This window comes from Ctenopharyngodon idella, chromosome 14 (genome assembly GCF_019924925.1).
Source record: "Ctenopharyngodon idella isolate HZGC_01 chromosome 14, HZGC01, whole genome shotgun sequence".
Lineage (NCBI taxonomy): Eukaryota > Metazoa > Chordata > Actinopteri > Cypriniformes > Xenocyprididae > Ctenopharyngodon > Ctenopharyngodon idella.
Window position 1 is genome coordinate 14,909,714 of NC_067233.1, and position 27,956 is coordinate 14,937,669.

A 27,956-nucleotide genomic window follows, 5' to 3' on the forward strand; every position below is an offset into this window, starting at 1 on the left:
CAGTAGCGAGTAATTTATTCTGGCCAGTTAGTGGCCTATGTATAGGCCTACATTTTCTGCAAATGAAACTATTTCCAGCAGAGTTTCAATCTTTAGGTGTCGCCACGCACGAGTGGAACGGACTAACAGCGTTTTCCCTTTCCTGCTCAAAGCATTCTGTACTTGGCTCCAGCTCCACTTCGGCTTTTCCATTTCCCGCTCCCGCCACACGATAAGAGAAACCCGCTGCAAAGATACTCCGACTTTCAAAAAGGTTCAGAAAACTGTTCCCCATTTGCTTCCATCCAGGAGTGATACAGTAGCCCCGATGCTGTTACACCTGCGCTCCTAAAAAAACAACACTATTTATTTATTTATTTATTTATCTATCTATCTATCTATCTATCTATCTATCAATGTAACTGTATATATGACATGTAATTAACTAGCTACATTTAATTTACATTTAAATGCCTGTGTTTGTTTTTTTTTATTAATTTATTTACCCGTTATTTTTGACACCTTGTGAATGCGGAGGTTTAATATTTTAGCCTTTTGCATTTATTGTATTTCCAATTGGCTCTAATATAAGTCCTAAAGTTCTTTCTTTTCGTTTTTTCCCTGTCAGTTCAGCCTAAACATAACAACAAAGAAAGCATGGGTATACAACATGGCTATGCGAAAGAAAAGAAAGAAGAAAAAAATGGAGGGATCATGCACACCTCTTTATATCATCTTGCACCTCTCTCATCTGACGCTCCCGCTGATGGGAGCACAAGCCACATATACACACCGAGTGGCGAGGCGCGTGCGGCGCCGCCGGTATTCCCCTGTTGGTAGAATTAAAGCCAGCGGGTGCTGTTACCGCCAGGGGATTGGAGCAATGACTTGTCAATAAAGTCACCCACCCTCTGAGTATCTCAGACAGAGTTAGAAGTGTTTGAGACACAGAGCAAGGCGGCGAGACACTGGGATAACTGATTTAACCATACCGGGACAGAACGACACTCAAGTCCGAGGGAGATGGAGGAGGAGATGCTACCGGCAGACGAGGGTCTCTCTGCGCCCAAAATCTGCAGGCAGCAGCAGCAGCGGAGCCCGTACAGCTCCCTCAAGACCTTCCAGAGCAAGCGCGCGGCGGGCAAGGCGAGATATGACAGACCCACAATGGTGGACATCCCGCAGCTCGGAGAGCATCCTCATCATCTCAGTCATCAACAGCAGCAGTATTCACAGCGCGTGCCGCTTCCTCAAGCCTGCCTCTCCATCAGCAGCAGTCAGCAGAACCGTATCCCCTGCGAAATCAGGCCCAGCAGCAGAGTGGCGACATCCAGCGCGGCATCATCAGCGGGGAGGGCTACGGCGGCAGCGGCGGCGGCATCATTTGGCAGCCAGAGGAGGGTCGCCGGCCAGGAGTCAGGCAGATACCCGGCGGGTCGCGCCGAGCTCAGCCACCAGTCTCCAGACTGCACCTATAGAATAAGCTCAGGTAAGTGAACAAGTTTGCCTAAGAAACTTTTAACATGAATTCATCACGAAGCTGAGACCTAAACTGTCTAACTTCGAGCAACCGAATAAGAAAGGGAAGTGTAGGCTATTTTTTTCCTTCATATGGGAATTACTTTTTAAACGCGACTCCATGTTTTGATATCCACGCCCAAATGATGCGACTTATTCAAGCATTGTCGACATGCTTAATTTCGTTAATCGTTTTTTACCCGAAAATAATGACTGGAAACAACAACAGAGCTTAACAATTTCCTAATACCCCTGCAATAACATGTTCTGTTTCTGTCATACACTTTGAGATGACATTGTGAGTCTTCTGTATTCACCAAAGTGGTTGACACACCTGCTCATTTTAGGTAATTTCTAAAATGAACACTGCTCATCTCTCAAATAGAACAAGACAAAAATGAGTATCCGTAATGAAGAGTTGTAGAGTTTTACAATAAAATGTAAACACTGGTCTCATGATCATAGAGATGAGCTATATAACAAACACGAGTCTCAACAAGTACTGTTTGGTTTCTTTACATGCTGCTTTAAGATGCTCCCGCATGCATTTGTGGAGAGTGTCTTGTTTTTCTCACCAACTCAATGAGTTACCCAACTTCAGTAATTGTTTTTCATGTGCTTGTCACCAGAGATTGTTTTCATTCATCAGAGCCTCAGGCCTTCTCAAATTGAGAAGTTGTGTCATTATCATACAGCAGGGCGCCTCAGTGTCTGTCAAAACATTCAGCTGATCTATTTTTCTCCACACAAGTTATTAGATTGGATATGGAAAGGTTTAAGATCAACCATGCACATTTTTTATCTTTTAATGCAGTGTTTAACATGGAGAGTCCATTCTGAAATTCACCTGGACATCATTAAAAGGGTTTCACTAAATATTAATTGCACATAGTGGGTGTTTCCAATGAAGATCAGAGTTCACAGTGTAAACAGTGCAGCCCTTTTGCTTTATTGTTATGGAATATTTTTATGGAATATCTGCTGCAAAATAATACATAGGGGATATTTTTTGGCCACTCAGACAATGCTAATGGTTTCATCTTTCTAGCTCTGGGGAAAGGAGCCGTAGACACCCAAGGACACAGCTCTGAGATCAGTGCAATAATCCAAATTGCATTTAAAAGCTCCTCCAAAGGGATTGTGATTAAAACAAATGTGGCTCATAAATTTGGCTCTGCGGCACATGTTGTGTTTAATGAAATTTCATGAGGCTCACTCTGCATGGCATAACGGAGGAAAAAAGAGAGGGAGGTAGAGAAGGAGAAAGGGGAAGTGAAAGGAAAGAGACGGAATGACAGCAGCAAAGGAAAAGAGAGAGGGAACGATAGAGGAGAATGATATCAAATCCATCTTGCTGGGGGTAAACAGAGATGCTTCGCATGTTAATAAATGGCCACATCTGCTTAAGCCTGATAGACACATCCAGGCGACGGCGGAGGCTCGAGCCCGTCAGTCATATGGGTGCCACAGCAACTGCCTGAGCTGATAATTGTCTGCCCTGTGTCTTTGTGTGAGGGTGGCAAATTCATAATCATCCTCTTAAGATTCTGCATCTGGGCGCGGCCAGAAGGCTGTGGGGAGACAGAGTAATTGTATGCGGTTGGTTGGTCAGCGTTTTCCTTTTATTAATCTCTCTGCTGCTTCTCATCATATTTAGAGAATTTGGAAGAAATGAACAGTGTTTATTAGAACAGTGACACCATGTAAATGAGATATTTGTATGTGTGTGCGTGTGTGTGTGTATGTGCATCCTTATCTTTATCTCATGAATCTGTAGGCATGCGGGGCCTAGTTGCAGATTTAAAGATAAAAATGATGGAAAGTGCAAATGGAGGACAAGAAGGACATAACAAAAAAGCCTAAATAGAGTTTATAAAGATGCTGTGCAAGCAATACTATGGTGATGTTAGGCTAAATTGAAATATTAAAGGGTTAGTTTGCCCAAAAATGAAAATTCTGTCATCATTTACTCACCCTTGTGTTGTTCCAAACCCGTAAGATTTTTGTTCATCTTCGGAACACAAATGAAGATATTTTAATAAAAATCTGAGCTAGTTCTGTACTCTCCATTGACAGCTACGCAACTACCACTTCAAAAAGTTCATAAAGAGATTGTAAAACTAATTCATATGATTTGAGTGGTTTAGTCCAAATTTTCTGAAGAGACTCGATTGCTTTATATAATGAACAGATTAAATTTAGGCTTTTATTTACATATAAACATTGATCAGGGAACATAAAAAGCTCAACTGAAACTGCTTGACGCGTGAGAACAAGCTTCTTGCAGAAGCTCAAACGTGCTGTGTAACACACAAGAATGAACCTCGTTGGTTCTTGCACGTCGAACATGCTTGAACTTACATTTACCACAAATGATGTGTGAGTTGATGAATGTTTATATGTGAATAAAAGTCTAAATTCAATCTGTTCATCATATAAAGTGATTGTGTCTCTTCAGAAAATTTGGTCTAAACCACTCAATTCATGTGGATTAGTTTTATGGTCTTTCTATGAACTTACTGAAACATCAAATAGCATGAATAGTACAAAAGAAATGAGCAAGTAGCGTATTATCATATTAATATTATTATCTTTCTTTCATAGAGTACTAAAGGAGAAGTTTAGCAGAATATCTGAGATATACAAAATAGCACTGATAAATGATCACAAAATTAATATTTAAAAAAAATACCTGTGGTCACCATGTTTTTTCATTGTATAAAAGTTATGCTATTTCTTATGCATGTTTTGAAATACATGATAGTTTCATTTATGTTTAAACTATTTTTTTGAATATGAAAAATGAAATGAAATCCAAATGCTGCAATGTTATGGGTATTTGTGTGTAATTTTGATCTCTCCTCATAGAAAACCGGCTCATATTGGATGCTTTTGCCCAGCAGTGCAGTCGAGTGCTCAGCCTCCTCAACAGCAACGGACGGCTGCTTGAGGCCCAGCCTTCCCTGGCCCCTCCATCCTCTTCCATCTCTACTCTCATAAAACAGGAGGACAATAGCCTGTCTCCCAGAGAGAGGCTCAGTTCTAAGCCCAGGTCGGAGGAGTCATCCCTGGAGAACGCAGGTGAGGAGACCCAACGGGGCAACCACTGGAACCAGCAGCAGACTTCCGCTTTCCTCCGGATTTTCACAGAGTCACTTCAGAACTACCTGCTATCCGGACCCCAGTCATCAGACAGTGAACAGTGCCGCCCAGTAGACGCTGAGCCGGCAGCATCAGGGTCCCCGAGGCAGAACTTAGGCGGCTGGGCTTCACCAGCACCGTCAGAGTCCTACGGACACCCCTCATCCACACTGCCTGAGGAAGACGAGGAGGATGAAGGTTGTTGTCCACGCTGTATGGAGCTGGAACAGGAAGTTCTTAGTCTACAGCAGGAAAATGAGGAACTGAGACACAAACTGGACAACATACCAGGTATAAAACTTTATTTGATGCTTTTCTTTTATTTCAGTCTTGATAATAGACACAGAATCCACTATAAGATTTCATATTTATAATAATTTTGCAAAAATGTTCACTAAATTATTATGACAATCCTGAGCTACTTTTAAAGGTGTACAATGTAACAGGCTAAATATTTATTGTACTTGCTGGAGTAGATTCTCATGAATTTGTTATGAGAATTGTTTATAAATCTGTTGTCAACAAAAGAAAAGCTTTTTTTTTTTTTTTTTTTTTTTGCCAAAATAAAAACAAAATAGTTTAACTTTTGAAAGGAGAGAAATCAATGCAGCCATAAATAATAGTACCGCTGTTCTGTAAAATAAAAAATAAAAATTATTATTATTATTAAATACTCGTCTTTTTAATTTTACTGTACAATAGTATTTTTGCACCAGTTAGCAACTATATTTCCTTACAGATTTAATTTATAGAATTTAAATAATAAAATAAAAATATTTTAGTCATATTGGGGGGACTAAAATATTTTTAGTCCCCCCAAGACTAGACCTTTCTTTTTTGTCCTTAGCTGTTTACATGCCCTGCCTTAACACTGGAAATTATTTGTATGTATTGAAAAGTTTTCAGTTTTGGATGCCATTGTAAAAATACCCTTTTCTCAGTATCACTATTTGTCACCTATGATTAATTTATTCCACAACTGAAAGTTAACAAGACAATGTACTCTCTCAGAATTGCCACTATGAAGGGGGAAACCCCTTCTGAATATTACAGCAGCTTTTTCTAAGACACAGATAGTATCAAAGTGAGTAGTATGTATTCATTCATTTCATAGTTGCACCATTAATTTCATTAGGTATAAAACTTTAATTGAAAAAAATACATATTGCACCTAACAGTTCATTGTTTTTGGCATATGTGCAACAGCTCAGCTGGTTTAAATAATACTAAACGTTCACCAACCAATAAGTTTTTCTGGTCTGTGCTTTCAACAGCTCCTTGCCAGAATGTTTTGGACTTTTTTAAGACTGTTCTTCAGCACTACAACCAATTTGTGCAGCCCCAGCCTGAAGAGCAGCTTACTGAGGTGAGCCTGACTGAAAATCAGAATCCTCTGTTAAAACAGTTATGAAAACCACAGTGACACAACTTTATGCAAGACACTGTTACCAGTGGAACATGAACTGAAACTGTTATTCAAATTAAGGTCTAATCTGGGGTTATGAAAATATCACTTTGACGAACTGTTAAATAAATCTAAAAGCAACAGAATTCCAGTAAAGTTTCAGTTCTTTATATTGAATTTGCTTGTTTTTAGGGGACAATATTTTGCGCAGTGTCTGTTGAAATGTTCATGCATTAAAGCGCATTAAAGATTAAAGACAGCATTAAAGAATTTTTCTCCTCTACAATCTATAATCTTATAATCTGTCTTTTTTAAATAGGGCAGTAAACAGCTTCTGGGTAACTATCCTCTCTTCATCACCAATAAGCAGTGGGACGAGGCAGTCAACTCCTCAAAAAAAGATGGCCGGCGGCTCCTGCGTTACCTTATCCGGTTTGTGTTCACCACAGATGAGCTGAAATACTCATGCGGTCTGGGGAAAAGGAAACGTTCGGTACACACAGGGGAAACAGGACCGGAGAGACGGCCTCTTAACCCCGTCAAGGTCACTTGTCTCAGAGGTAGTGAGCTAAAAGTATTTTTAGTGTGTTTACACTTGGCAGGTTTGGTTTGATTAAAACAAACTCTGGTGCGATTGCTCTGTTAGTGCGGTTCATTTGATTAAAGGGTTAGTTCATCCAAAAATGAAATTTCTGTCATTAAGTACTCAGGTTCATGTCGTCCCAAACCCGTAAGACCTTCGTTCATCTTCAGAACACAAATTAAGATATTTTTGATGAAATCCGTGAGCCTTCTGGCCTGCAACACAATTACCACTTTCAAGGTCCAGAAAGGTAGTAAAGACATTGTTAAAATAGTCCATGTGACTACAGTACTTCAACCTTAATGTTATGAAGCGATGAGAATACTTTCTGTGCACAAAAAAAAAACAAGCTTCTGGGTTATTTTTAAAAAGTTGTTATTTTTGTTTGTTTTTTGTGCAAAAAAAGTATTCTCGTCACTTCATAACATTAAGGTTGAACCACTGTAGTAACATGGACTATTTTAACAATGTCTTTACTACCTTTCTGGGCCTTAAAAAAGTGGTAATTATGTTGCAGTCTATCGGAGACCAGAAGGTCTACAAATATCATAATTTGTGTTCCGAAGGTGAACGGATGAAAGGTTTTACGGGTTTAGAACGACATGAGGGTGAGTAATGACAGAATATTCATTTTTGGGTGAACTAACCATCCGAACCTGTTTGGTGCGATTTGACTGAAATATGAATGCAACACAGACCAAAGACATCTAAGCGAACTAAAAACAGCCCCTTAAAATGACAGACTGCTCAAGCATACCTGTTTTTTCTTGTATTAGTCACGGTGTTGCCCATTACAGTTCGGTACAGGCGTCAGAACCGCATCTTCTTTCAGTAGATCCTCATTTGTGTTTGTAACAGAGAAATTTCTGGCTCTTTTTTGACTCTAAGCTGGTAAAAATACCATCATATGTGCGCATGTACAACGAGCGCATTTAGCCCAGCACATAGCATTGGTTTGGAAGTTCTAAAAAAAATATAAATCTAAAATTTATATTTAAAAATATAAATTATGAAAGCTTTTTTTATATATATCTTTAGGTTTGGTGTTAAAAATGAGCAAACCAGGGCTAAATGTATCATTTTCTTATTTGGTCTGGACCGCTGGACCAAAAGAACCAAGAGAACTGAACTACAAGTGTGAACATACCCTTATACTTTTTTGATTTTAGTATGTGGGAGGCATTTATTTTAATCAGATTCTCAATGAGATAATTATTCAAACTTAATTTAGCATCTCACATGTTCTGTCTCCTCCCTTTCTATCTCCCGCGGTGTTCCCTCTCTCAGAGTTTATCCGGATGCACTGTGCTTCTAATCCAGACTGGTGGATGCCCTCTGAGGAGCAGATAAACAAAGTCTTCAGCGATGCAGTAGGACACGCGCGGCAGGGCCGGGCTGTAGGCACTTTTCTGGGTAACGGGGGCAGTGGTAGCAGCAGCAGTGGTAGTTTATACATGGAGAGCTATGACGGGCAGCTCTCTCAGGATGAGCTCTATCTGAAGGGCTCACAGAATGGCCTGGGGGACTAAAGAAGAAACATACATCCAACGTTCAGCACTCAAATGGATCATGTTGAGGAGTGAGCCCTACTGTCAGTCCGGATCAGATCACACAGAGATTGCAGATCTTACATCATGTTAACGGGGTTTGTGGGTGAACATAATCCTTATTCCTTCCTGTCAATACATTCCAGGGAGTTCACACCTACCCAGTGATTTATGTGGGATTCTTCCATGCTTTATTGTTTAACTCTGTGTTAAATGGTTAGTAGTCACTAGGCAGCGGAGTTGGTTGAATTCTACAAAATATCAGGTTTGTTATTTGCTCCATTTCCAAATTTGTTCCGTTGAGAATATGATCCACTATAGCAACATGAATGTATCCGTTTCACTCCATTGTAAATAATAAGGAGAGCTTCCTTTCTTGTCAGATTGGTCAGATGTTCATCAGACAGCCTATAAATGAGGTGCTATTATGATGTTCTGTTATTCTCTCTGATAAGGTTGAATTTAAAGTGCTGCCCCTTATTTTCTCATTATATGACATGAATAATCTGTGATGTTTATAAAAAAACTGTGATGTTGTAAAAATCAGTTTCTTAGTAGGATAAAATTACTGAATTTGTCCGCATCTGTGACTGTGGAGATACAGTAATCTATAATATAAATTGTTGTTTGGCTTCCTTATCTTTCCTCTGACTTTAAAGGTCCAACAAGGAGGCGATGCTGTTTATAAATTGTGTCAAACACCACAAAGAACATGTTTAAAGGATCAACCCATCATCATTTATTCTACCACACTATAATATTCTGTGTGACTGCATAGAAACTACATGAAATGCCTTAAAAAGAGACATCTACCACTAAGAACTACAAATACTGCCAATTCAGACTGTTGATAATCTCTTGGTGTTCCTGTTGCATTAGTGGCCTCTGGCTGTTTGGGTTTTCAAACAAAAGAAAAATGGGTTTGAAAACAGACCATCTTTCTTTAATGCCTTAGACAAAGTTTCTGTCTGTGAAAATGTTTATACATCCAGGTCATTGTGTAATGTCTGGTAGGATTCAGTCAAATGTCATTTAACTACATTTTAAATTCATTCTCCATGGCACTTCTTCAGATATCAGATGGTGGGGAATCCCCAACATTTAAACCTGTTCACACGACATCAAAACTCGTGATCATTGAGGGGGTTTCTCATCTGAAGATCTGTGGCCTCATTCATATGCTACTAATGGCTACTGTATCACCCGAGTTCACAGGTTTAAATGCCAGCGATTCCCTAACATTAATCGGATGATGATGATGTGTCAGAGTGGTATAAACTAAGTTACTACCAAGTATCTGTTGCCTTTGACTACCAGACATACAAAAGCTTCTGTTGTTGTGATATGTAGCCTGTTGTGATTGTACAAATCCATGGTGATTGGAAATTGTTAGTCTTCTAGTCTGTTCAAAGAATGTGTCAACACTGTGAACCCCACCAAAAGTGATGAGACTGTTTCCCCCCCCTACTTATTAATGCTATTTTCTTTTCAAACAGAAGATGAATTTATGTAATGTGGACAAAAAATGAAAAAAGACAATGAAACAACAAACTGATTCAGACAATGCCATCTGTGTTGTGATTCAATAGTAGCTACTCTATTAATTCCAGAGATTGAACAATAGATGGCAGTAGACAACAATAAAGCCATTGCAGCGTTTCTTTGTGAAACCAATTCAAAGGCTGTCAAATTCACTCCAGTGTGAATAATAGCAGATGTCTGCGGGGTGAGTGTGCCTACAATTTATCAAATCATTCAGATATTGTAGCGTATTATTCATGATAAACATGAGAGTAAAATTAGGCTCAAAGTGAAAAGTGCCTCTAAAACCATTTAAAACCAGACAGCTGACCAGATGGACCAGGCTGAGAGACAGAAAACCATTTTAGGCTAGTTTGAACTCTTTATGTTGTTGTTTTAAACATGAAAATACTGTAGTAATTTATAGTATAGTGTTTTCGAACCATACTATAGTAAATTGTAGTATACTGTATAGTATTTACAACACTTTGTTAATGCTACAGCATACTGTAGTATTAACTAAAGTGAACTGATAAACTAATAAATACTGTAGTAGGATATACTTTAGTTTTTACTACAGTAAACTGTAGTGTATTGTAGTATAATATACCCTATAGATATAGAAAACTTACAGTATTGGGTAAAGTAATTTGTTTATATTACTATAGTTGTTATATTACTACAGTAACTATAGAATTACCACAACACATTAATTCAAGTACTTTAGTGTTTTTGAACCATACTATAGTAAATTGTAGTAAACTGTATATATTATAGTATTTACAACACATTGTTAATGCTACCGCATACTGTAGTATTAACTATAGTGAACTGATAAACTGTAATAAATACTGTAGTATACTTTAGTTTTTACTACAGTAAACTGTAATGTATTGTAGTATAATATACCCTATAGTTGTAGAAAACTTAAAGTAATTTGTTTATATTACTATAGTTGTTATATTACCACAGCAACTATAGAATTACCACACATTAGTTCAAGTACTTTAGTGTTTTTTAACCAAACTATAGTATAGTATAAATTACTATAGTATTTTTTCATGTGGGAATCAACATACACTGTTTGCAAATTAAGTGCAGTTATCTTTTCAACTATAGTATGTTCTGTAATGCAGGCATTTCCAGGCATTGCGTAATATGGCTGAAACGAGATTTCGTTCAGCTAGAAAAAATATAATTTTCATCATGAGACAGTTTAGCAGAGATAGCATCGAACCCCACCCCTTGCACTCCTACACGCCACCATTGTACTGCATGAGTGGTGGGGGTTGATTCATGACTCGAATCTCATGGATCGGTTTCCTAACAGAGTCATTCAGATTCTCATTCGTGCAGTGATATTTTTCTAGGTGAAGTCGAGCGAGTCCTTGAATCATTTACCCAACCTATTAGGTAAGCGTCGAGTCTACCGGAAAAAGTTATCCTATATAACATTACTTTTATTAAAATTTGCGTGCACCGAACGTGTTTAAGTGCTGTTCACATTTCATTAACAATATTCCCAGTTCATTCAATTCGTTCATGAATGATGCCCATGTGGAGTAAGGTTTACAGTTGGAGTTTTAGAGATAACCTTCATAATTTTAGCAAATTTATTAAATTGTATTAAAACGGCCACTGATTTGGAAAACGTCCATTTCGGTCTTACATAGACACCTGAAACTACTCAAAACAGCAAATCGTTTAGTGAAGGGGCGTATTCGTTCAGTAGGCCCAACCAATGAGATGCTCTTTGCGAGATCCATGAAAGTGAACGAGTTAAAAGATTTGTTCAAACACACCGATTCGCTCCCTGAAAGGATTAATTCAAAACTCTTTCACGAAAGAAAAGCCACTACAGCTTTGAGCTGATTCAGGTGGAGACGTGTTTTAACACATTCTGGCTTGTTCCCCTCATTCCAAGTCAAGGTAGAGCTCAAACAGTGATCTCTGCTAGATTATTCATTATGTTCTAATATGAACTATCCCAGCACGGATTTGAGCTGCCTTTCTCTTTAATTCTGCTGGATACTTTATTGCGGAGCCCCCACAAAATGTTGGAGGGCGGGCCGCGCAGCAGCAGCGCAGTGAGTTGTCAAAATCTGTTGTGGTGGTGACGCCGAGGGTCTACAACGCCCACTGAAGTAAATTGATGTGAAGTTTGTCTCGCGAGGGATTATATGGGCTTTTTATTATCGTCAGCGTTGCGATTGTTAACGTCTTTTGAATTGAGCTGAACGATAATGCAGCGATTTCTCTTACTGCAACTTCGCGCGGCGGACAGGCACAAGGGCGCGGGCAGTGCATAGTTATCCAATGCGCAAGTGTCATTCTGTTAGATTATCCCAAACAACTGCGTCTCCAACTGCACTGGGATGCCTCTTATAAGCCTGGACGACGATGATCAGAGATGGGTCCCGACGCATGTCAACGTGACCGTCCTTCGCGCAAGGGGTCTGCGGACGAAGGGCAAGCAAGGCAGCCGCTATGTTTACACTATCATCCAGGTCGGCAAGGAGAAGTACACCACCGGCCTGGTGGAGAAGGCTGAGGAGCCGCAGTGGAACGAGGAGTGCTCGTTTGAGCTGCCGCCCGGGCTCCTGGAGGCGGGTGGGACGAGCGCGTACCCGCCCGGGAGCAGCAACCTGGTGCTCACCGTGATGCATAGAGTTCTGATCGGGTTGGACGTGTTTCTCGGTCAAATTATTGTCCCACTCGACAAAGTTTTCCAGGAAGGAATGTGTCCTAGAAATGAGTGAGTATTAGAGCTAATAATAGGATCAATTAATAGGCCTCTTGGGCCTCTTTAAGACTTTTGTACTGTGTCAGTACCATGGTACAGTGGCATCAGTTACCATGGTACTGCATGATTACCATATTCACGTCCCAAGGTATTTACATGATATTCCAATATACATCATTGTGGTTTTCTCGTCTTAGCTGGTTTGTGTCCAAAACTCTTCTAAACTAGGAGACCAGCTAACCAGCATTGGTTAAAGTTTCAGCAGACATGCATGAAAACATTTGTATAACAGGCAGGGTTATCATAGTTAACTAAAACATTTTCGTCACTTGAAAATAAACATTAACTGAAATAATAAATATATATATATATATATATAAACTGATTTTATTTCAGCTAAGTTCCAAGGCAACATTTCTCATTTTCATTTGATGTGCTAAAATAGATCAACTTAAAACTGAAATAAAATTGAATAAAAACTATATAGACATCCAAAAAAGACTAATAAAAATGATTAAAACACGAACTAAAATTAAAATGGAAGTGGAAAACAATAATAGTATCTCAATTATACTAAAATTACACTGATTTTTGGGTAGATGTAAAAAATAAAAAACATGCCATTTTTAGTGTTGTTTTTGCCGCTTCATCATTCCCACATGACAGCATGAAAGAGTGATTGTGTAGCCTTAAGTTCTATCTTTATGGTTATTATAGCTTTACAGTTCATGTAATTTAATGTACTTTTAAAGCATAGAAGCTTTCCTTGTTTTTCAGTTGATATAGTCCTGGGATATTTGACACAGGCATGCCAAAACCTTGAGCCTGTGATTTTGGGTGGAAGAATTTCTGTGCATCCATTTCACAGTTGGACAGACATTCGCATTTGCAACATAACAGAACTGCAGGAAGATTCTTTGGCCTGCCACCAAAACTTAACCTAAATTACTGATGTCACATGCAACATTAAACAAATGCATGGTGGTCATAGCCACACAAGCAATCTATGGGAAGTGCAAAACCAACATTGTTTTGAATACCAGAGTAATGGGATATGTTTTTACAGACACAACAACATCAACATACTTGGAGGGGCATGCTGCGTCTAGTCCTCATCAGTCCGCTTGCATAGTGCTGGCACAGAGTCATGCCTTCACACAGGGCAGTACCAGTGTGTGTCAGAATGGTCACAGAGTCTGACTGAAGCTCAACAAACACACATTTCACTGTAGTCCAACAGATGTAACCTTTCTGGAATCTTGTTCTTTTTTCAATGTTCATTTTATTTGAATATATCTCTTGTTTAGAAGCTTCCACATGTAATACAGATGAAGCTTAACTACATATCTAGCAGTGCCATCATTAGGAGTAAATCATTTGTAATGGGAGGGGAGGAAGAGATGAGGTAGGTGGGGGCCTCTTGGCTGAAACCTCTATAAACAAGTGAGGGAGGAAGTCAGTGAGCCATGCTGAGCAACAATAACATTGTTATTTTCATATTCGATACGCCTTCCTTTATTCTCACGTCCACCATTCAACTTTCAAATTCACTCAGTGTTCAACTAACAAAACTGACTTAATTAAGCACCATAAAGGTGTTAGTAAGTACCAAATGCAATTGAAGATTATAATATAAGCCTAATTATTATATTGATTTGTATATTTCTTATCAGTATAAGCATGTTACTGGATTTAATACTTCCAGATCTGCCAAAGAAAATCAAAACAATTTTTTCTAGTACAAATTTCTAGTAATCCTGAAGACCTCCTGCAACCACCTTGAACACCACTATGCTAAGGTGTGGTGGGTGGATTTGTCTAGTTACAGCATAGCAAATTAATTTTTTCAAGTCAACATTCAATGTTTATCATTTTCTAGTTTATGTTTGCACTCCCTTGTAGGCCTCTCAGGCATTTCAGGTCATATGGAGACATACGGAAATGTCCATCTCTGCACACGCTATTCTGAATCTGAATCATCACATGTCATTGTAGGCGTGAGGCTGTTCTGCACATCTGGATTTAATTGAGCTCAGAGTTGCACCTCTTTCTCCCTCTCTTTCTCTCTCTTCTGCCGTCTCCCAGTTTAAGGCGTTTGTCTTGGCTCTCTGCACGTGTGCGCACATGAGGTGCTCTGTGGTGTAGCGGAAATGGAGGAAATAGTTTCACCACTGGTTCTCTGAGACAAAGGGACGGCACTATAGTAATGCAGTAACATTCGTTCAAGAGGCTTGTGTTTGCACTCCTGTATAGGTCACAGCAGTTTGTTCAAGCCGATGTTATAAAAGATGAGGCCTTCAGTGAGAGCATCATTTGAAGTGTAATAGTTCAGCCTGAAATTGTTGTTTTCCCCCCAAAATCAAAAGAAAAATACCATTGTTCAAAGGTTTTGGATCAGTAAGATTTTTAAAATGTTTTTGAAAGTCTCATCCTCACCATGTCTGCATTTATTTAATCAAAAATGCAGTAATATTATGAAATTTTATTACAATTTTAAATAAATGTTTTGTACTGTAATATATTTTAATAATGTCATGTCATGTCTTTAAAATAATGTCACAAATCATACAATTTTAATTATAAAATGGGTTTTAATTTGATTTTGCCAAAAAAAAAAAAAAAAAAAATGTTTAAAGGGTTAGTTCACCCAAAAATGTTGTCATTAATTACTCACCCTCGTGCCGTTTTACACCCGTAGGACCTTTGTTGATCTTCGGAACACAAATAAAGATATTTTTGTTTAAATCCGATGGCTCCGTGAGGCCTCCATAGGGAGCAATGACATTTCCTCTCTCAAGATCCATAAAGGTACTAAAAACATATTTAAATCAGTTCATGTGAGTACAGTGGTTCAATATTAATATTGTAAAGCGACGAGAATATTTTTGGTGCGCCAAAAACAAAAAACAAAATAACGACTTACTTAGTGATGGCCGATTTCTAAACACTGCTTCAGGAAGATTCGGAGCGTAATGAATCAGCGTGTCGAATCATGATTCGGATCGCGTGTCAAACCGCCAAACTGCTGACATCACGTGACTTTGGCGCTCCGAAACTTCCTGAAGCAGTGTTTTGAATATTGAAACACTGTACTCACATGAACTGATTTAAATATGTTTTAGTACCTTTATGGATCTTGAGAGAGGAAATGTCATTGCTCCCTATGTAGGCCTCACGGAGCCATCGGATTTAAACAAAAACATCTCAATTTGCGTTCCGAAGATTAACGAAGGTCTTACGGGTGTAAAACGGCACGAGGGTGAGTAATAAATGACAGAATTTTCATTTTTGGGTGAACTAACCCTTTAAGTTGGGTACAATATAATCTGAATATGTTCTTGGCAGTCTTCATGAGATTCAGATTTATGTTTATCATAACCATTAAAAGATATTGATGTTCTAAAATAGGGATGCACCAAAATTAAAATTATCTGCAATATTGATTTTCATTTAATTGTCAATAACTGATAAATAATCAGTATTACAATTCTATGATATTTGGTCTAAATAAATTAAATTAAAACTAATTTTTAATGCTACAAGTGTTTTTTATCACAACATTAAAATGTACAATATGAAAAATGAATATTCATTTTAACATTTGCTTAAGATACTTTTAAAAAAGTTATTAAAATGTTAGCGTTTTTAAACATTAAATTTAAGTGCGCATTAGATAATATACATTAGCTCTTACATGATTTGCTTTTTTTTCTTTCTATGCTTAAGGTGGCTCAAGCTGCACTCCAAGGCTGGTCGAAAGGAGAAGGAGCGGGGAGAGCTGCAGGTCAACATCCAGTTCACCCGCAACAACATGACCGCTAGTATGTATGATTTGACCATAACGGACAAGCCTCGTTCTGCATTTGGGAAACTGAAGGACCGCGTCACAGGAAGAAAGCGGGGAGACGTGGAGTCCTCCTCTGCCATTTTGCCTGGCCGCTATGCCGCCCTATCAGGGTCTGTAGGTCCTCCGTTTGCCGGAGATGGTGGACCCGATGAGCCAGGCGAGGAAGAGGTGGTCGATGAACACCGGAGCAAGGTGAAAGACTTCTTCCTTAAAGGGAAACTACGCAAGAATTCAGACACACGGTCCTGTTCATCATTGGCTTCGGACAGTAGCATGGCATCGTCTGCTGGGGAACCATTCGTCCCAGTAGAGCTGTCCAGAACGCCTGTCTACAGCAGCAGAGTGTTGGAGCCCTTCCGAATGGACACTGAAGGAGGGATCAAAGGTCAGTCAGCTATAAGAAGAGTTAAACTCTGAGAATTCACTATCATAATTATTATACAATTTACTATTGATAATTTATATAATGTGGGCTCCCTATAGTTTTTGATAATTTACTTACCCTCATGACATTCCAAACGTGTATTATTTTCTTTATTCTATGGATCAAAAATGTTACACAGTTACACATACAATTAAAGTCAGTGGTGTCCAAAACAACATTGGACAGCTTTGACTTTTATTGTGTGGACAAAGCAAAAACTTTGAGACATTTTTCAAAATATCTTCTTTTGTGTTTCAGAGATGAAGGAAATTTGGAATGACATGAGGTTGAGTAAATTAAGACAGAATTTTCATTTTTGGGTGAACTATCCCTTTAAGACCTCTTTCAAACCACTCCTCAAATGTCTGGTCGACACATACCGATCTTTGTTGGTACCCTTTCTCTCTCTTCTCTCTGTGATCCGTGTTTTTAAAGTGATGACCCATAAGCGTGCACACAGCGACGAAGCCAGTAAGATCACAGGTGTTCCTCATCTTAGCCCTGCCGTGGAAAACCTAAAAGGTCAGAACACGGCGCTCTCCAAATCAACCCTCTGCATCAACGGTAGCCATATCTACTCATCCGAGCCTGTCAGCCCCAAGAGTCCAAGCACTAACCCGGCCAAGCGCTCCCTGCTGGAGAAATGCGCACCCCTTTCTCGCTCTCTCCAGAACCTGACCCGACGTGGCGAGGACTCACAGAAGAGCGATGGTAGACGCTGGTCCATTGAAAAGAGCAAGAAGGAGGATGGGGAGATGGATGGAGCTCAAAGTCAGACCCAAGGGGCTGCCACTCCAGAGGGAAAGACAGTGCAGGCCGCTGGACCTGTGGAAGTGGTGGATAAAGGGAAAAAGCTGAGGAAAACTCTTTTTTCTAGTGGGAGGAGTGACTCTCTCCCAGCCAAGCCGGAGCAGAGCCAGGTTTCTGCTCCGCTTGAGGGCAGACGCAGAGGATGGTTTGGCTCAGGTGACTCACAGAACAAGCCAAGGTGAGTGAAAGCACGGCTACTAGGTCTTATGTTACAGTACAAAAGATGTCTGACTTTGCACATGTATCAATATCATCAATAGCCATTCCCCGTGATCTGTATCTGACTGTCAGATGTTATTCAAAAGGGATACTTTGTTTTTAAGGGAACGGCTTTAAATGTCAGCCTGCATTTTGGTCCTCAGAGAATATTCTTAGAAAAAGGAGCTGTTTGAATTTGCTGATGCAACAGTTACTGCAGCAGCTTTTTCCATTTCATTCCTTTATATATTGCTCTTGGTCTGCAGAGCAAAGGTCAAGACAATTTTCAAAGAAGAGCTTGTTAATGTGTTTTCATCCAAAAAAAAATGTCAAGATCCACAAATTTGTTGAAGCATTCAAAATCATCAGCTATTTTATTTTATTTTATTTTTTACAAGAAATGTCCACTTATATTAAATTGATTTTTTTTTTTTTAATTATTTCACCTTTCAGTAATTTCATCTTTTCGTTCAGCAGCATGTTTTTTTTCCAACACATCCAACCATTTTCTTATAGTTCACACCTGTTTTATTTGAATTAGTTAGAGTTAGGGGTGGGTGCTATGACAAAAAATTCTTATATCACAATATGTGTAATTTTATTTCACAATAACAATATATGTCTCAATGTATAGTTATTTTGCTGGAAATAAGGTTGTTACGAAAATTTTAAACAATATTAGCCTAACTAATATATACATTTTTCAAGATTAATGAAGACAAATAAACAGTTATTCTTAGTTATTAGTTTATCACTGACTAACAAATAACTACAATAGAACAAAGCTACAAATTATATCAACAGTGCTTCTCAGACTTTCAGGTAGGACTATCTAACAGAAGTAAGAAATACAGAAACGGAATAAAGTAATCAAATGTGAAATAAAACACTGCATAGTCCTCGCGGAATAAATAAAATATATACTGATTATTATTAAAGCTAAAATTATTTAGTCAAGAGCAGTGAGTGATTTTCTTATTCTTTTGTTGTTTGATTAACATTAAGGACACAGACAGCAGCAAGTGTATTACAGTAGGCTGTAAGATGTTTAAGACCTATACACATCTGATTTTCTCCCAATTGTTTGTTCACTTAAAGGTTTAGTTCATCCAAAAATGAAAATTCTGTCATTAATTACTCACCCTCATGTTGTTCCACACCCATAAGACCTTCGTTCATCTTTAGAACACAAATTAAGATATTTTTGATAAAATCCGATGGCTCAGTGAGGCCTGCATTGAAAGCAAGTTAATTTACACTTTCAAACGCCCAGAAAGGTACTAAAGATATATTTAAAACAGTTCATGTGACTACAGTGGTTCAACCTTAATGTTATGAAGCGACAAGAATACATTTTGTGCTCCAAAAAACAAAATTACAACTTCATTCAACAGTATCTAGTGATGGGCAATTTCAAAACACTGCTTCATGAAGCTTCGAAGCTTTATGAATCTTTTGTTTCGAATCAGTGGTTCGGTGTGCCAAAGTCACGTGCTTTCAGTAAACGAGGCTTTGTTACGTCATAAGTGTTTCAAAATTTCAATGGTTCACGTGACTTTGGCAGTTTGATACGCGCTCCAACCACTGATTCGAAACAAAAGATTTGTGAAGCTTCATGAAGCAGTGTTTTGAAATCACCCATCACTAGATATTGTTGAATAAAGTCATTATTTTGTTTTTTGGCACACAAAAAGTATTCTCGTGACTTCATAACATTAAGGTTAAACCACTGTAGTCACATGAACTGTTTTAATTATGTCTTTAGTACCTTTCTGGGCATTTGAAAGTGTTAATTATCTTGCTGTCAATGGAGGCTTCACTGAGCCATCGAATTTTATCAGAAATATCTTAATTTGTGTTCCAAAGATGAACAAAGGTCTTATGGGTGTGGGACGACATGAGGGTGAGTAATCAATGACAGAATTTTCATTTTTGGGTGAACTAACCCTTTAAGACACAAACGACTGTGTTTACCTGAATACTCAAGACGGGCATTTTTACATAACTTTAAGCACAATAAACCACGAAAAAGTACTAAATTCATTACTCATGCTGTGTGACAGATGGCTTTATGTGTGCGCACTTCGGGTGTGTCCACAGAAAACCATCTGTCAGAATGAAAATACCAAATTGAATTATCTGTTGCACCTTTTTGCACTTAAATGGTTTAAAATCGCTACGATGCAACATCACATGAGCGATAGATAAATTTACAATTGTCAAATTTCTATCAGTTTATTGTGTCTACTGAAATATATTGGCCACCCCTAATTATAGATTTTAGAATGTAAGAAAACGCCTCGCCCCCCCTCCCCCCTCATTGCTCTTTTTCAATTGTTCCAGCTAAACCAACAGTATTTATGTAGGAAAACAGTTTGCAAGCTGGTCAAAACATGCCAGACACTTCCTGAACAAAACATAAACAAATTTGAATCCAAAGACAGTTTTTCTTCTATTAACAGGTTTCTCTGTAATAGAGAAGAACTGTCTCTCCCCCCACCCATAGTTAGATGTTATGGCCCATTACACACTATGACTAAGAGGACTACTTGTGCCTTCCCTCCACAGGCTGGGAGTCTCTCCTAAGGTAGAGAGCAGCTCAGACACCCCCTGTCAGATCCCTTGCTCACCCAGTCAGCCCCCATGCTCTCTTCCACTCAGTTGCACTACTGGCTCGGTGTCTCCCCCTAGTGGCAATCACACCAACCCATTCACCCACTCTTCCCCAACACCCCCTTCCATCTCTCCCTCCAACCCGTTCCTCACACGACTACAGCAAAATCCTTTTTTTGAGGATCTTATAGCTGAGGAAGCACTGAAGTCTCCAACTGCTGGTTACTGTTCTCTCAATTCCAGTCTTTATCATTATCCAGTCGGATCCGGTCCCCTCCGTAATGGAATGCCGAACAAAATGTCCGCAATAAAGCGGGATAGACCCAGGAGTATGTCCAGGCAGAGGTCTCTTCCGACCATTATGCCTGAGACCCCAGAAGCAAACTCAAATAATAATCCGAACCACTCTCTGTCTGAGAGGGCTGGGGAATGGGATGATTTTGAGGAATTTGCCACCAGCCGTCTCAAATCGCCAAATGGGACTCCAACTAGACCTCCGTCAGCACCGTTTCTTTCACAGGTACCAAATACAAACCAGATGATGTTTGTAAATGATAAAGCAATTGGTTTAAGAGTTGATGAAGTTGATATGGGTATTTCAAAGCCATGGGATCTGCCTCCTCTACCACCACGTAGACCCATGAGGACCCAAGTGATCACCACGGACAGCTGGTTGGATAGAGCCCAGGAGCTGGCTGTGCAGAAAGAGGCCTGCTTTCTCTCCCAGACTGATTTTGCCTCCCTTCAGCATGTGAGAGACGGAGACTTGAAGAGGAACTCTCAAGTTTTATGTTCAGATAAAGAGTTGCATCACATTTCTTCAGTAGGGCATTACAAGATGGAAGCAGAGTTGCACAGTGGTATCAAACTGAACCAGTTCATGGCTGGGGAAGCAACAGGGCAAGATTTCCCTACAAACAACAGTGCTGACGCTTCTCCAAATGGTTTTGGTGAAGATGCACTTGGAAGCTCTGAATGCGAGAACACGGTACCTGAAACGCTGTGTTTTCCGTCTGATTGGGAAACCACAGTGGCCGAATCACTTTGCAGTTCACCTCAGGCCCAACCCAAACACGATTCAGAATTGTCCTGTGAAGTAAAGGTCTCGAATGAGCAACAACAAAAGACTAAAACCAATGACATGGGTTTGTTGACCCTCTCCCCTAGAGATTCAAACAATAATACAGATATTACTTCAGAGTTTGCTTTCATTGATTCTGAAAGTTCACCGTCGGAGTTGCAACCACCTTTTGAAATGAATAAAGAAGATAAAGCATCCAAAGATTGTTCACATTTGCACTCTGGGAACGATTCCTTACTTCCCAGGTGCTCACCAGGCTTACCTGAGGATATATTGTGCAGAATGACATCAGAGTTGGAGATGTTTTCACCAAAGAACACCCATAATGATATCGCATCACATTTGTCTAACTCACAAAACCATAACCATTGCTCATCACCTTTTGAGAGATCTTGTGAAGGACTGGAAGGACAAAATGTCAACCCTTGTGAACACCAAAACACTGCTTCAACGTTTAACTGTGACTCTCACGACGTGGCTGACGTTCTCCTCAGAGAAGAAATCACTGTGATCACTCAAACATGCTCAAGCAATGACAACACTGTGACAACTCAAATCAAACCAGAGATGGTGAAAGACAGTTCTGTCTTGCTCACTACGCATGATGATGAGGAGCTTAATGTTCGTTTAACAGACGGTAACCTAAACTCTGAAGTCTGCTTCTCAAAGAACAGTGAGGTCAAGGGATCTTGTTCGACACTGGATGAACAAATCAGCTTTGAGGACTTGCATGCTAGAGTAGCTCCAAGAAACTCCAGAAGCCCCTTTTCAACAGAAGTCAGATCAGCCCGCATCAGACCACGCTCAACCACAAGCTCACCCAAAACTGTTTTCGGTGCCAGCTCGCTCCCAGGCTCTCATAACCCTGCATCAGACCTCATTTTGCATGATTTTTCCCCTTCACCCACCCCATTAGCTGGTACTAATTCCTGTCTCCGCCTTGACCCTTCCTATCTGGCAAATCCCCCAAACGAGATGCCCAGCATGGGTTCCACATGCTCCTCCACAGCCCAGTCCCACGTTGATGCACCGCTCTCCCTCTCACCTGAGGAGACACAGCCAGCAAACGTCCTCCTGCCCCATGAGGAGAGCAGGTGAGACCTCACTGCCTTTAAAAGCGCACTCACCTCTGCTCTCACCTGAGAAATGACCTCATTCTCTCTCACAGGTGCACTAGGACAGGCTCATAGATGCTCTCACATATGTTGGCCTAGAAGAAACTTTGTTTTTGCGCTCATAGCTTGCTATAATTTGGACTTTGACAAATGTGTAAAATGCATTTCTCCGGCACCATCTCTTATGTTTCCTCCTGGTTTTCTCATGCTGTGTTACCTTTAGTTATTTCATTTTTCATCTTTGCTTTTCTGTTGCTTTCTCATTCTGTTTTTGTAGAGGTAACTAAACTTACCAAAAATAGTCTAAAGTTAGATGACAGAGTTGTATTGTATGCATCTACTGTTTGTGAGAGGTTTGATGATGTAAGATGAAGACTCTAGTATGACGGACGACTGACCTGCTTGTTAGTACCCAGAGACAAAAATTGCAAATAAGATCTCTTTAATATCTGAGGTGCTTCTCCTAAACAGCATTGCCATTAAATTGCTTGAGACTCCTTTTTTAAATCCAGTAATCTTACAGGTGTCTCCTTTTAAAAAATTACCTCAAAAATGTCTTAGTGCTGAGATTTGCCAAGATGTCTCAATAATTTTTATTATTTCTCAGAAGGACTTTTAGGATATATTTTATATTTTTATATTTTATTTTAGTAAGTTGCCAAAATAGCATTTCTAATTTTCATTTAAGTTTTATAAAGTAAGTTTATCTAATGTTTATATTTTAATTTATCTCAGCTTCATCTTAATTAACTAAAAGGATTTTTAACAATAAATGAATCATTTTATTCATTTTGTTAAAATGTTTTATTAAATCTCCAAACCAGTTGATGCTTAAATGAAAGAAAACGGAGAGCATTAAAGGGGTAGTTCACCCAAAAATGAAAATTCTGTCATTAATTACTCACCCTCATGTTGTTCCACACCCGTAAGACCTTCATTCATCTTCAGAACACAAATTAAGATATTTTTGATGGTCCACCACTTTCAAGGTCCAGAAAGGTAGTAAAGACATCGTAGGCCTGGGCGATAAAACGGTATCGATATTTATCAACGGTACGTCTTAATCGATAACGATAGAAAAAATGTTCGATATAACCCTAGATATAGTTTCAGTTAAATGACGCGCTACGAGTGACAGCAAACAAGTTGCCGTGGAGTTCAGTTGCGCAATCGCCACGTGAAATCAGAACACACAAACACATGAAAATGAGTGCTGTACCTGCCGGCCGACGAGGAGATTGTGAATAAAAAAGTACGTCAGCTCATTAGTGTGGCAGTTTCATGGTTTCCTTACGTCTTACAGTTGATCTACTTCAAAGTTTGTCTTGAGAGAGCAGTTGTTATGTCGGTATTAACAGCCGCACAAAACAGTGTTTTCAACTACACAGTATCTTTATTTCTGTGTTACAAATATTCAAATTATAACAGAAGTACTGCGATAAAAGTTTATAGTTCAGATAAAACACTAATGTCTATGTTATCGATCAAAATAGAGCAAATCAGCTTCTGAAAGAAATTTGGCGCTGAAAATGACGCATTTATCGATTACATTGTTTCACCACCAGGTGGAGACAAGTGACTGTTAAAAAATTGATTTGACTTTGAATCTTCATTCAACAGATTCTTTCAATAACAGATTCATCCAATAATGAAACAAGAGTATTTATGGGCGTGTCATTGAATCTTACATCCAAACAGATTTTTTTTTTTTAAATAATTAATTCAAATATATTTAAAATTTTAAAATAGACTGCAGCAAGTATTATTTTGTCAGAACCTCTTGTAAATTATCTTATTTCGTTTAGTTGACATTCAGAATTGTGATCTTGGTTTGAAACAAACAAAAACGTTTCTCAATTTATCCAGAATTGTGCAGCTCTAAGTTTCTTTAACACTTATTTATTTAATCTTCATATAAAATATAAAAGATTTGTTTACATTTTATTTTGCTTTGTTTTAAACATTATTTGTTTGCCTTAATTAAAAATGCATTGGTTAAATTCAAACATTTTTTTCTACTAAAATTTTATCGATACCGATCAATATGAAACATTATATCGTGATAATTTTTTTAGCTGTATCGCCCAGCCCTAAGACATTGTTAAAATAGTCGACGTGACTGCAGTGGTTCAACCTTAATTTTATGAAGTGACGAGAATACTTTTTGTGCACACAAAAGAAAAGAAAAGTAATGACTTTATTCAACAATATCCTCTCTTCTGTGTCATTCTCTTGCGCTGTTTACATCAGCGCTTCCAGGTTCTACGTCAGAACGGCGGCTCAGTATTGGCAGACGCTGTTCACGTGAGCAGCACGACGCATGCGTGTGATGCTGACGCAAGAGCCGGCCAATAACGACTCTGTGTTTTGACGTAGAACCTGGAAGTGTTCAAAAAGAATTCTCGTCGCTTAATGAAATTAAGGTTGAACCACTGCAGTCATGTCGACTTTTTTAACAATGTCTTTAGTACCTTTCTGGACCTTGAAAATGGTGGTTAAATTGCTGTCTATTGAGGAGTCAGAGAGCTCTCGGATTTCATCAAAAATATCTTAATTTGTGTTCCCAAGATGAACAAAGGTCTTACGGGTTTGGAATGACATGAGTGAGTAATAAATGACAGAATTTTCATTTTTGGGTGAACTAAACCAAAACAGAGCAACTCTTGAGTAATAAAACTGTTAAAAACTTGCCATTGCAAACATGGTTCTACAACAATCAGTTCCTGTTGTTTTTCCAAGCTAGTACAATATGTATATACCGCTCAGGAAACACCAGACAAATTGACAATGATTCTGGAACAAATGTCATTGGACAAGTTTTTGTGTACAGTATATGTCACTTTTAACCACTGCTTCTTCAACTATTCGCTATTGCTTGTGCTATACTTACTAACTCACCAGGAAGTTAATAAAATTTAGAAAAGTAGCCGAAAGTACAAGATTCTCACACAGTACCAGTTAAACCATGTTGAAGTCTACATAAATACTTAATTTATGTCCTTTTTGCACCGCTGTACAGCCCTCACCCAGTGAAGCCCTTGACCAACACGGTTGTGCAGGGAGAGAAGAAACCTGAAAGCCGCTCAGTTCTGGAAAAACTCAAGTCCACCATCAACCCTGGAAAATCTGCGCCACCAACCACTGCTGAGGATGAGACAAACCAGGTACTGAAAGTTTCATGAAGTAAAGGTGCTATAAACAAAGTTTTAATCTAATGTCCCTTCTACTAAAAAAGCATAATGATCTGAGAGGTTATTTAGGGTCTCAGTGAAATGAATATGGACTTGTGCTGATTGCACTGTGAAGATACTGAAAGAATGCACAAGTGATCGAAAATCAGCTGAAACGCTTAATGAAGTAGATTTAGCTCATGAGTCTACATAACATGCAGTACCTCATTACTGTCTTTCTCTCGAAAGCATGACTGTGTTTCTGTTTCCTGTGCAGTTGACTCTGATGGAGGCCCGGGCTCAGTATCAGAACATGACCAACATGGAGCTGATATCTCTGCTGCTTCAGCAGGAAATGGACGTCAAGAAGCAGCGAGCTGAAACCGAGGTGCAGGTGGCGTTATTGGAGAAACGTGAGGCCGAACTGAAGAAGATGAGGGTTCAGGTCAGAGACCTGGAGGACTACATTGACAAACTGCTGGTGCGCATCATGGAACAGACGCCCACCTTGCTGCAGGTACGCGCAAGACCGAAATGACTACAGTGACCCGCTCCGTCCGTCCTGAAAACACTATTCATCTAAAGCCATTTGTGATGCTCCATTAAATTTCAAAACTGCCAGATTCACATAGACACGATAAAGCTTTGCATGCTTTTTACTGGACTTCCAAATCCACAGTCAATGAAGCTTAGCATACTACTAGTTATTATATGAGCACAAGGCAGTGGTTAAAAGTTAAAAAAAAGGATCTGCATTTAGATTGATTTTGTTAATCTCATGTAGATGTAAATATTCATAAAATCTACACAAATATGTCTTCCTGTTCATGAATATGATAATTTTCATAATAGGGAATAAGAGGATCTAAGATCTTGACGCATCAGTGTACCAAAATGTTAAACATAAAAAATATCTTACAAAAATCCACAAATGCAAGTAAAAAAACCACTGCCTATAATAACCGACTTCTTTAAATGTCACTTTAACACTCTTCTTTCCTCAGAATTGGAAGTAAAATAGAATAACAATAAAATAATATTAAAAAAAAAAACTGAACTACTTATCTACCTTTCAATCCTCCAAACGTGTCCAAATCTCAAGAAAATATTGTTTATTGACTACACGTTGTATTAAAACGAATGTTACACTGTTCAGTATGAATCCAGAGATTTAAAAACATTAGTAATATTTAATACATGTGTAGCCTAATACACCTTGTGTCTAAGTTGATGTAAAATATTGCTTTCAAAAATATTCTGTACATGTAAATAAATATCTTACTTCTTGATAGCTTTAAAAGCACCTTAATGCGCATTATGCAAAACCGTTGTGCTTGAGCCAGTCAGCTTTGCCACATTGAAGCCACTGATATCAGTGCATGCTCACTTCCATCAAGCACTCGCACAAAAGCAGAGATTGTTTCTGCATCATGTAAGCTATGCAATAATACAACCTGCTAAACCGTAGCTTAAGTTAATATATGCTACATAAAATATATTCATGAAGCCTTAGCTCTGCTGAATACTTAGATCATTGCTCATGTAGCAAATTTAGTGATATGCAAATGCCTAAGCTTTCTAAACCACAAAAACAATGTTTATTTTTAAGGCAAAAATGTGTTGGCATACTGCATTGTAACTTCACTGTGCTTTTTTTTTTCTGATATTCATTCCGATGGTGTCTTATACCATTGTTTTTGTTCTGTTTTAAAGGTTACAGTGTGTGATTTTTATTTAGTATTCAGTGTTTTCTTTTGTTGATGTCTCCTCATTTATTCTTCTGATGAAAAATGATAGGAGATTCTGTCACACAAGATCTCAGTATTGGACTTAAAGAAAGTACAGGGTTGCAGTTAATTTTGTTGACTCACTGCATTAAAAGTTGTATTTGTAACAATGCATCCTAAAATGAAACCTTTTTAGTTGTAGTTACAAAGCCCTCAGTGTTCCCCCATGTGTTCAAGGAAAGAGTCATGCAGCACTGTGATTCTAGATTGTTGTTGATTCATTTTGCTTTTTAATCACCATTTTGCAATGTGCCTCTGGATTTATTTACAACATACATTCATATTTGTATTTTCTTATTTTGTTTTATTTATTGCTAATTATTTCAAACAGCTTCATTTTCAAAGTTATTTGAAAATAAAGTTATAAAATCATTTGTCGTGTTTTGGTTTGAGTTCTTTACAGAAGAGACCTGTATAAAGACCTGTATAGGTCTGAGATTTAAGCTCAATCTTCACTAAAGGATCAGGGCTGCG

At 38.7% G+C, this 27,956-nt stretch overlaps 2 protein-coding genes across 3 annotated transcripts; both read left to right on the plus strand.

Moving 5' to 3' along the window:
* The first annotated feature begins 467 nt into the window (after positions 1–467).
* LOC127525685 (BEN domain-containing protein 4) lies at positions 468–9,737 on the plus strand. The gene is made up of 5 exons (XM_051918402.1): positions 468–1,468; positions 4,366–4,929; positions 5,913–6,004; positions 6,363–6,603; positions 7,914–9,737. Exons 1-5 carry the CDS (start codon positions 1,003–1,005, stop codon positions 8,153–8,155), a joined length of 1,605 nt encoding a protein of 534 aa, XP_051774362.1. The 5' UTR covers positions 468–1,002; the 3' UTR covers positions 8,156–9,737.
* A 1,734-nt stretch (positions 9,738–11,471) lies between these two features.
* On the plus strand, positions 11,472–27,854 carry LOC127494556 (rab11 family-interacting protein 5). 2 transcript variants are annotated; one of them, XM_051860540.1, is made up of 6 exons: positions 11,472–12,449; positions 16,164–16,669; positions 17,144–17,696; positions 20,285–22,504; positions 25,545–25,689; positions 25,973–27,854. In XM_051860540.1, exons 1-6 carry the CDS (start codon positions 12,070–12,072, stop codon positions 26,231–26,233), a joined length of 4,065 nt encoding a protein of 1,354 aa, XP_051716500.1. In that variant the 5' UTR covers positions 11,472–12,069; the 3' UTR covers positions 26,234–27,854. The 2 variants fall into 2 exon arrangements, with proteins under 2 accessions (XP_051716500.1, XP_051716501.1); XM_051860541.1 differs by lacking the exon at positions 20,285–22,504 and having other exon boundaries at positions 11,501–12,449.
* The last annotated feature ends 102 nt before the right edge of the window (positions 27,855–27,956 follow it).

What these genes read in the sequence shown, in the direction of transcription:
- LOC127525685 (XM_051918402.1), top strand. Translation starts at nt 1,003, where the DNA reads ATGGAGGAGGAGATGCTACCGGCAGACGAGGGTCTCTCTGCGCCCAAA. An exon ending in CACCTATAGAATAAGCTCAG is followed by an intron (nt 1,469 to 4,365) that starts GTAAGTGAACAA and finishes CTCTCCTCATAG; the next exon opens with AAAACCGGCTCATATTGGAT. An exon ending in CTGAAGAGCAGCTTACTGAG is followed by an intron (nt 6,005 to 6,362) that starts GTGAGCCTGACT and finishes TTTTTTAAATAG; the next exon opens with GGCAGTAAACAGCTTCTGGG.
- LOC127494556 (XM_051860540.1), top strand. Translation starts at nt 12,070, where the DNA reads ATGCCTCTTATAAGCCTGGACGACGATGATCAGAGATGGGTCCCGACG. An exon ending in CACTGAAGGAGGGATCAAAG is followed by an intron (nt 16,670 to 17,143) that starts GTCAGTCAGCTA and finishes GTGTTTTTAAAG; the next exon opens with TGATGACCCATAAGCGTGCA. An exon ending in CTGAGGATGAGACAAACCAG is followed by an intron (nt 25,690 to 25,972) that starts GTACTGAAAGTT and finishes TTTCCTGTGCAG; the next exon opens with TTGACTCTGATGGAGGCCCG.